Source organism: Alosa pseudoharengus, unplaced genomic scaffold (genome assembly GCF_046254945.1).
Source record: "Alosa pseudoharengus isolate Yale_2024_CS ecotype anadromous, Long Island Sound unplaced genomic scaffold, YU_APseudo_1.1 YU_APseudo_1.1_scf_23, whole genome shotgun sequence".
Taxonomy (NCBI): Eukaryota; Metazoa; Chordata; class Actinopteri; order Clupeiformes; family Clupeidae; genus Alosa; species Alosa pseudoharengus.
The window spans coordinates 1,611,451-1,621,450 of NW_027468685.1; the positions used below are offsets into that span (position 1 = coordinate 1,611,451).

At 45.2% G+C, this 10,000-nt stretch overlaps 2 protein-coding genes across 2 annotated transcripts in view; one reads left to right on the forward strand and one right to left on the reverse strand.

Moving 5' to 3' along the window:
- The window catches only part of tpd52 (tumor protein D52), a 40,639-nt gene extending 39,458 nt beyond the window's left edge, over positions 1-1,181 (reverse strand). The window contains exon 1 of the mRNA XM_076301094.1: positions 1,030-1,181. Within this exon, the coding sequence (XP_076157209.1) occupies positions 1,030-1,048 (19 nt within the window). The 5' untranslated portion in view covers positions 1,049-1,181. The remainder of the gene's footprint in view (positions 1-1,029) is intronic.
- Positions 1,182-2,400: 1,219 nt separating this feature from the next.
- Positions 2,401-10,000, forward strand: part of zbtb10 (zinc finger and BTB domain containing 10) — a 30,777-nt gene continuing 23,177 nt past the window's right edge. The window contains exon 1 of the mRNA XM_076301095.1: positions 2,401-3,374. Coding sequence (XP_076157210.1) covers positions 2,646-3,374 — 729 coding nt within the window. The 5' untranslated portion in view covers positions 2,401-2,645. The remainder of the gene's footprint in view (positions 3,375-10,000) is intronic.

Sequence of the window (10,000 nt, forward strand, 5' to 3'; positions counted from 1 at the left end):
GTGTGTGTGTGTGTGTGTGTGTGTGTGTGTGTGTGTGTGTGTGTTGGCCAATTCAGCTATTGGGTCAAGTTGCACTAGACTCAGTGCTGTGTGTATGAGGGAGAGTGTGTTGGTCCGTGAATTTCCGCACATAGATATGTGTTTCCAATCTTATTTGCCTGCATGTGAGTATGTGTGTGTGTGTGCTGGTGAGTACACACACACACACACACACACACACACACACACACACACACACACACACACACACACACACACACACACACACTTCAGGAAGCCAAGGGTCACAGAGTCAGGCCTGTCTGACCTGACACTCTTTATCTACAAACGGGCGATTCCAGACATAAGTACCGATCCTCACCAAAGTGTCCCAGATGAGAGGAAGTACTCGAAGGATGAGGAACAATGTTCCCAAGTCTTTTCATGTGACATAAAAGGCAGTGCAGCAACTTCTTTTGAAAACTATGAAAACAAAACATTTCTTTAAAAGTCGCCGTGTTATTTCAAAATAGAAAGCAACTTCACAACACTGTCTGAAACATATGCTACTACACGCCTCAATAGCTCGCGACTATGTTACAGGCAACGTGACATTCATCTAACGTGATGAACAGCTGACGCAACACAGTGTCATCGATGAAGATTAAACAACATACATAGCATGTGACTTCTAGCATCCATTCCGTTACAATGCCCAAAAGTAAAAAAGAAACTTGTTAGAAGCACTAGACTCACAATCCACAAATGTTGGCTTGGCAATCAGGCTATTCGAATCCAAACTTCCTGAAAGCCACTAGTGACATGAAAAAAGAAAAGGATGCTGAATCACTGAGCGTTACAGTTGAAATGTTAGACTTTCGGATTCGATCATCATCATGATGGTACACTGCACGCACAGGGAGCAGCTGTTGACATCTACAGCCAATTGGCCGGAAGCTAACTAGCTAACCTAACTTTTCCGAGAGGCAAAGCCGAAGCAGTTTCAGGATTTCCTAATGCACAATCTGCACGACAAATGGGCTCGGTTACCTTGATCGGCGTCCTCCATCTTCGATTTGACGTTGACTCTGTTTCTTCTCACTTGTGTCTAGCTCCAGATTGCAGGTCCTCTCTCAGCTCTCTCCAGCAATCTCGGGCTCTCGTACACGCTGCCAGGCTGCTCTGAAGTGGGGTGGGGTCCCGTGTGTCGTCACTGCGCACGGCACGTAAAAATGTAAACAGAAAGAAGCACGTGGTTCTGTTGACGCCTGGTTCTCTTCTATTTTATAGTCTACTCTGTTCTCCCAAGTTCCATATGAAGTGCGTGTCTTTTAACAGATTATTACGTTAATTCTGTGTTTTCTTCTTACATACATAGAGTTTATTAGCCTGATGTATTTATGGGTGCGAGTATACTAGACTAATGCATAAGTGTGCAATAGGCTACTGGAATAATGGAATTTGGAAAATAGTTTTCAAGTAGCAAGTAGTTTAACTTACAAACATTCGATAAACAATGCAGGCCTAGTTTATATTTATGTTGTATATTGTTTATATAGTTATTCCAAAATCTTGTATAAAGTATGTATGGGCCGCCCATACATAGACTATCATTATAGAACAAACCATTAGTCACCCTGGATACTGAGCACCCTGGCATCTCAATTGCCTTCTGTGGATTTAGACATGACACTAGCAGGACTTAACACCCCGACTATTAGTGGCCTGACGGTATGATCCTCCCTGTTTACACGCAGTGGGCTACAATTGGAAACTAGACACCGACATCCACGGTATTGACAATCCCATGTACATCCGTGATGAGTGCGAGATAAAGAGCGCCACCTACTGGACACAATATGGAGAGCAGGCGAAGTAAAACATGCATTATTATCTTTTTAGTAGCCTAATCATGATTATGTAAATTGGAACAATATCTTAGACCTTTGGTAAGGTATAGGTCTACATACATAGATCTATATCATCATGAGCATGCTATTATCCAATAACTCCTGGCCTTTTTAACTATCCTTAAAAATAAATAATACATATATTGAACAATAATCATTACACTTTAAATAAGGCAACGTTATGTTTTTGAAAATAAAATATCAAACGCTAGTTTCTGCTTGCGGTAGCTTGCTTTACTTCGCCCGTGCGCAGCCATTCATTACCATAACACGGGCGACACGCGCCTTCGTGTGTAATTCGGAGTGCCCTAACTCCGCAAAGTAGGGGGTATGAAAGACAGAGGGTGATTTATTTGTTAAAGGCGAGCAGTTTCAAAGGTGAAAAGCAGGCGGTACAAGGGTGCAATCGCCACAAAAGACCCCTTGCTGTCCGCGTCACCCCCCTCCCCATCTTCCTTTAGGCGAGCCCCCACGACCCCCCTTACTCTGGCCGAGATGCATTGTGGGGAAAGTCGTTGCCATTCGACCTCTGCGGGGCCTGCGCGGACGCACATAGAACCCTGAAATTCATTATGCGTTTAAAACCCTTATTTATTTCCGCATAACCTACATACTCTCGCCAGGAGGCCAAAGCGGAAAAACAACGATTTTACAAAATTCTAAATACTTCGTTGCAACCATCAATAGACTGTAGGGATTTCTAATTAGCCGGAAAGAATTTTGTTAAGACACTGTAGATTGTAATTTATTAAGAAAATGTCCGGAGAGAGAAACCGCAGGTCGCTGGCTTTCCGAGGAGGTGGATTAGCCGCGACCGGTCCCAGTGGCAGCGGAGGCAGCAACAGTAACAGCTGGGAGGCCCAGGCTTGTCAGGACCGACATTTGAACGGGAACAGGCCAGATCAAGACGAGGATAGGGTTCTGGGGGCAAAAGGACCATCGCTTGGGAAAGTAGAGGGTGGGGGGTCCGTCGGCGATAGCACAGAACCGGAGGCGGAGGAAGAAGAGGACCCGGAAGGGGGCAACTCGCTAGGTGGGGACGGTGGGGAAGAAGACCGGGTCGGCTGGACGACAGTGACGGTCGGAGAAGACGGGTCTAGGGAAGGTGGCATTTGGACACAGGGGAACGGCCTGAACACGGAGGATCGTACTGGCTTAGGGACCGGTGCCACGGGATCTGAGGACGATAAAGGCGAAGCCGGGAGCAGGGGAGATACGGAGGAAACGGGTGTCAGGAAACCTTGGGTAGAAATGAGACCGCAAACGCTACTCCAGAAACACTCGCTATTTCAAGGCTCCTGGTTACAGGAATTTCCATGGCTAAAATTCTGCCAAGAGACTGGACTTATGTCCTGTTCCTGGTGTCACAACATTGCCACTAACAACAGCGATGAGCTGGTCAAAGGCAGTCGGAATTACAAGCGGGCCTTGCTGCTGAGACATCACCTGTCCTCGGAACACGGGCGGAATGACCCGACAAAACAGGTATGGGGATCTTTGGGGGCTCTGTGTAACTGTCAACAAAGTGGCATAAGTTTTTGCAAAGTGGTTGTTGTGGACACGGTATGTATATTTTTTACTTAAATGGACGAAAAATGTCTTATATTTTAGACTGAATTGGTTCTTCGGATAGCTAGCAGGCAAATGGTAACGATAGGCTAAGGTAGCCTGCCACAGCTAGCCAGCTAACGTTAGCCGTCATCCTAACCTAGGAAGCTATTGGTTGTGAGTTTAGTTAGCATAACGTTACGTTGGTTAGCTCTTACTGATAGCAAGCTATGTTAGATTTTCATGGAGCCTACATTTGGACAGCCTCTCCACTGTCCATTAAAATTCACAATACTCGTGGGTACTGAGAATGCTTGCTTGTTTTGTTGACTTAAAAGTTGGGCTACGTCAATGTTAGCTTATCGTCAGCGTTACTTGTCATTAATGTACCACCGCTAGCGCACTTAGGGTAACTCATTAGCTGTTGGTTTGAAGTCGCCACCGGCTTGTCAACCACTGTAGAAACGTAGATGCCATTATATTCTAGTAGTGATGTGTGTTAATGCAAATAGTGTGTTTGGCACGGAAAAGATTCATAAACGGCGGTAACCAATGTTGCATTGCCTTTTGACAGGCTAGGAAGTGTCACCTGACATCCAACATCATATTAGTGTAATGTGTGACCAATTAAACATGGCTCATCATCAATAGCCACTATTGTTCTCCCGCGGCGTATTCCGTATCGGACCGCAATTATCAAACCAAGCCCGTTGCTGTGGCAACTAACTTGATTGCCAGAGGTCACACAATGGCATGGGCTTGACCCTAAAGTCATTGGGGAGCCGCACCCCGACCCAACCCATACCAACCCCCTCCGCTTTGATAAGTGACCTCCTCCACCTTTCCGTCTACCCTGAAGGGCAGCTACATTAGAGCCATTGTGCTAGATGACTCCCCAAAATCCATACATGGCAGAATGTCACCGGCTACGTTAGGCTGGTGTAAATCACCTTCCACTCATTAAGACGCCCGCGTTGTCCGCGCGGGCGCTACGTGCATTGGAGTGCATACGACCAGGGGGGATTTAAAACCCATGCATCACGTGACACCGTGACCTGTAACTCTTAGGTCGGCTCCAGAATTGGAGATCAATACAGCTGAATTTTGTAAAGGCACATACAGGCCTCTTATTAGATTCAGGGCACCTGGTGTGGTGTTGGGGGAAGCCTCAGCATAATAACATTTTTTATTTATATATAAAATAATAACATTAATAGCATTATATATATATATGCAGTTGGGTTTGGTACATAAAGAATATGTAGGAGATGTATCTATCCATCTGTTTGGGTTTGTATGTAGGAGGAGTCCTGGCATGCTGACCACAGGCCTGTTGTGGTTGGACAGGACTCCCATCAGTGTGATCAGTGCAATCCTTTTAAACTGGCCAGTTGAGGCAAATAAAACAGATCACTTTAATAAGAGTGACTTAGAACCCCCCCCCACACACACACACACACACACGCACTCGCCACCCCCATCTCTAATTAGGAGTGAAAGCGCTGGGTGGGGATTACGGCTCCTCCTTAGCAACAAGGTCGTTAAGATGCCATTTTAGGCTTTGGACAACAACATTATGCTCTTTGTTTTGTGAGGTTTAAGCCAGCGTCCTGAAAGGCATGATCATCATCATCGTGCAAGTTGAAGGAGAGAAGCACACTTCTCATTGTTTATCGATTCATTTCCAGACTTCGTGTTCAGCCACATTAGGCGACATGACACAAACACATTTAGCCTCAGTTTCTTTTCTTCCTCGTGGACGCGGTTTGATCAATCAGACCTCAGCCGAAGGGGAAGATGCGCGCTGTTGATGTAGCGCGCTATGCTACGCTACGCTAAGGAAGCTGTTCTGGCCTCCACAGCTGTGCTGAGGGCCTAACTCAATTAGACGGACAAGGAGAGAGAGGGGGTTACCAGGGGAGCCGGAACACTGGAGAGCCTGTGGTCACTCCACACACACACACATTATACACACACACACACACACACATTATACACACACACACACACACACACACATTATACACACACACACACACACACATTATACACACACACACATTATACACACACACACATTATACACACACACACACACACACATTATACACACACACACACACACACACATTATACACACACACACACACACATTATACACACACACACACACACACATTATACACACACACACACACACACATTATACACACACACACACACACACACATTATACACACACACACACACACACACACGCTTCACAACTGAACCCAAGTCACTGTAGTGCTGCTGTCTGAGAGGGGGAGATACACAGACACAACGGAGTTTAGAGAGAGATTGCAACACACACACACACACACAGCTTACACATGCAGTCATTGTAGGGTTTGGAGAGTGTTAAGGAAAGAGACAAGCAGACACACACACACACACACACACATTTGAGAGAGAGAAGAGGCAGGGAGGAATCCTCCATCAGCGAGCTTGTGCGTATTGTTTGCAGGGCCTGGAGGCTGCGCAGTCTTCCCACACCTCAGGCCAGCACACTGCTGCATTGTTTGTGCATCTGGGAAAGGAATGGGGTGGGGTGGGGTGGGGGGTGCACGGGCCCCTCAGGGGTGGGGAGGGACAGGGAGGGGTAGACACACACACACACACACACACACACACACACACACACACATGGAACACAAGTGCCGTGGCTGTTGTCTGGGGACAATGGCGGTCACCCTGTTTCTGTTTCGGCCCTAAAGTGTACCCATGCTGCAGGCAGCATTCTCTGAGTGGATCCTCCCTGTGTGTGTGTGTGTGAGTGAGTGTGAGTGTGAGTGTGAGTGTGAGTGTGTGTGTGTGTGTGTGTGTTGTTGACTGGTTCACAAGGAAGCTTGTAGTCATAGCACCCACAGAGGAGGAATGAAAGCTTGTATGGTAGGAGCTGCAGAAGTGGAACACTAGTGGTTACACACACACACTCACACACACACACACACACACACACACACTCACTCACTCTCTCACTCTCTCACTCTCTCTCTCTCACACACACACACACACACACACACACACACACACACACACACACACACACAGTCAGATGACCTGGTTCTCTATCCTGGCTGCACCTGTGACTTTCGGTTCAGTGTGGAACTGGAACGATGAGAGAGAGAGAGAGAGAGAGAGAGAGAGAGAGGCTTCAGACTCAAGACAATCTATTGTTTATACATCAGATGATTTGGCCTCTAAATCAAACAGATGCAAGGGAATAAACCTAGCCATCTGTGGAAGTTTTATATTTTAATTCTTCTAATGTAAGCAATGACACGGCAGAGTCTCAGGCCATATACACAATGTCATTCCTCTCGACTTGAATACACACACACATGTACACACACACACACACGCGCGCGCACACACACACAGATTTATTCTCCAGACCCACATAGATTTTAGGGTAAAAATAAAAAAAAACACGTCAGAGTGTCCCGTCACCACACACTCATTTAGATACCCTGAGAAGTGTGTGTGTGTGTGTGTGTGTCTTTGTGTGTGTCTTTGTGTGTGTGTGTGTGTGTCTGTGTGTCTGTGTTTATGTGTCTTTGTGTTTGTCTGTGTCTATGTGTCTGTGTGTGTGTGTGTGTGTGTGTGTGTGCGTGTGTGCGTGTGTGTGCGCGGGCGGAGTGGAGGGGTTCTCAACGGCATCTGTGCTGCAGCACTTAGACGTGGCACATCTGGAGAAAGGATGAGTGTGTGTGTGTGTGTGTGTGTGTGTGTGTGTGTGAGAGAGAGAGTGCGAACAGGAGAGACCTCTTATCCTGGACCTGTATGGAATTGTCTTTGTCACACACACACACACACACACACACACACACACACACACACACACACACACACAGAGCTGGTGAACTTGGCACCAAACACTGAAAACACCCCACCACAAGTGTCCCTGTGAAAAACAAAAGGCTTCGGTAGACAATGACACTGAAACTGCCGGTTGGCCAAAACAAACAGTGCTTATTTATCTCCCCAAAACATCTCACATGCCCCTCATCGCTCACACACACACACACTCTCTCTCGTATCTTGCATGCCCTTCACACACACTCTCACACACACATACACACTCTCTCTCGCATCTTGCATGCCCCTCACACACACTCTCACACACACACACACACACACTCTCTCGCATCTCGCATGCCCCTCACCACTCACACACACACACACACACACACACACACACACTCTCTCGCATCTCGCATGCCCCTCACCACTCACACACACACACACACACACACACCAGTGTTTCCCACAGAATTGGATTCAATTTGTGGCGGTAGCTGACTTGGTCAACGGGGGGGGGTGAGGTTATATTTAAGATCGTCTTGGTAGTGTATAGGTCTAATTCATAACATTTTTTTTTTTTTTAAAATATCTTTTTTGGCCTTTTATGCCTTTAATTTAGAGATGCACCGACATGGAATTTTAGGGCCGATAACCGATATTTATTGGTTTGTTGTGGTCGATACCGATATGGTAACCGATAATATTACTCTTGAAAAAAAAATTGTGAAAAGTGATTTGGGGAAAGCATTTAATAAGCATAATTTTATTGCAGTAATTTTACCTACCACCAAATGATGGACAGAACTCATAATAGTCCTTAATAGTACGGCAGTCAACAACATAACAGTAGCCTAGCCCTACAGTATGTGTGGCTCCTTTAAGTGAACCTGACGTCAGTGAATTGCGAGTGAGTGGCTAAAGAGTTTGAATCATTTTCATTTAGGACTAAACGCTCATAAACGGCTCAGCTTGGAATAAGCTACAGTATAGCGACCAAATCAGAGTTTGTGAGGGAAACTTAGGTTTAGTTTCAACTGCGGGTAACTGAATAAAGCTGCAACTCCTCAGACTGTATCTTATGTCCGTCTACTCTGTTGCGCACAACCTGCTGAAAGGAGTTAGCCCCGAAGGTTTTAATAACTTATTATGATGACCTGTCTGGAACTGAAGCACGAATGGTTAGCATATTTCTAGGTAATAATACAAAACCCAAGCTAAAGTAATGCAAATATAATACTAAAACACAACTTAGAACTAGGCCTACTTATGTACTCGTCCCACTAACAAGTTTGTTTATTTGTTTCCCCGACCAGCGCGGTAAAGTGCAAACACACCAGCACAAGACGGCTCTAGATAGGGCAGAGCTCCACTCTGTTAAGGTTAAATGGCGGATCATTCACGAGAGGATTTTGAGATGCACAGATTCCCAAATGAACGCATATCCACAGATTTTGTTAGAGTGGTGAAATACATTCACACCGCTGACATTATATTGAGGAAAAAGTATAGCTAACCAAGCTCAAGTAGCTCTGTGTAGCCAGACGGACCTTACGTAGGCCTAAATTAGGACTTTAAAAAATATTGGCGCAAATTATCGGCCAAAATTCTGTTATCGGACCGATAATAATATTTTCATTTTTTCACTTATCGGCTAATAATATATCGGCCGCCGATATATCGTACATCCCTAATTCAGACCATTCATTCCCTTGGAATACAACACACACACACACACACACACACACACACACACACACACACACACACACACACAAGACAAGCAGCTGTAAGTAGGCTAAGCATGCTAAATTCGACATCCAAACAGTATTCTAACGTTACCTTTGAGATACTGCTTGATTGCATAACTTAACTTAGTTTAGTCTCTTCAATGTAGCCTACTGTGTTGTGATAAGACCTTAGCAGAGTTAACTTCAATGCAGCGGTTTTGAACAAATTTGCTCAGCATGGTCACGATGCTAAGCGGATTTAATAGCAATTTAGCCAGACGTCTTCTATGCAATGCTTCTATGTGGCAACAACAATCCTTCAACAATCGTGAATATTTTGTTAAATGCACATGCAGAGGAGGGGCAGCGGGCTACGAGAGAGAGCGGGGCGGGGCAAGGAAAGGCTGCGTGCGTAAAAAGCGCAGCTCAATGGCAACGCAAGGATTTGATCTTATATTTAATTTAAATTAAATTAAATTAAACATAGAATATTAATCTGTGGCGGTCGATTTTGATTTCATGGCGCCCCGCCGCAGATTAGTCAATGAATGGGAAACACTGCACACACTCACATCTCACATGCGTAATTAGCATTTACAATTATATTATATAAATTGCCACGGGGCAAGCTTGCTACGTCAAAGTAAACCACTATTTTAAGCCACTGACAAGGCTATCATCCAGAACTGTGATACAAAGGAGAGGGTCATGCATTCGTCATTTATAGACATGAATTTTATTTGTAGGTGTAAGAAAGGGTTTTTAAAAAAATACTTTGACATCAACATTGAGAGTAGTTAGTGCAACATTCGATAATCGACTTCTTCTAGCAAGATGGTGGAGACCGAACATAGGTAATGCACTGACTGCACTGATAGTCAACGTCGTTTTGGTCATCAACAAAAGTTTATACTTTAGACGGGAGTTGTCCTTTAAGGCTAATTCTTAAATGTTTCAAATCTCTTTCAACACGCTTGCCGATAACCGCTA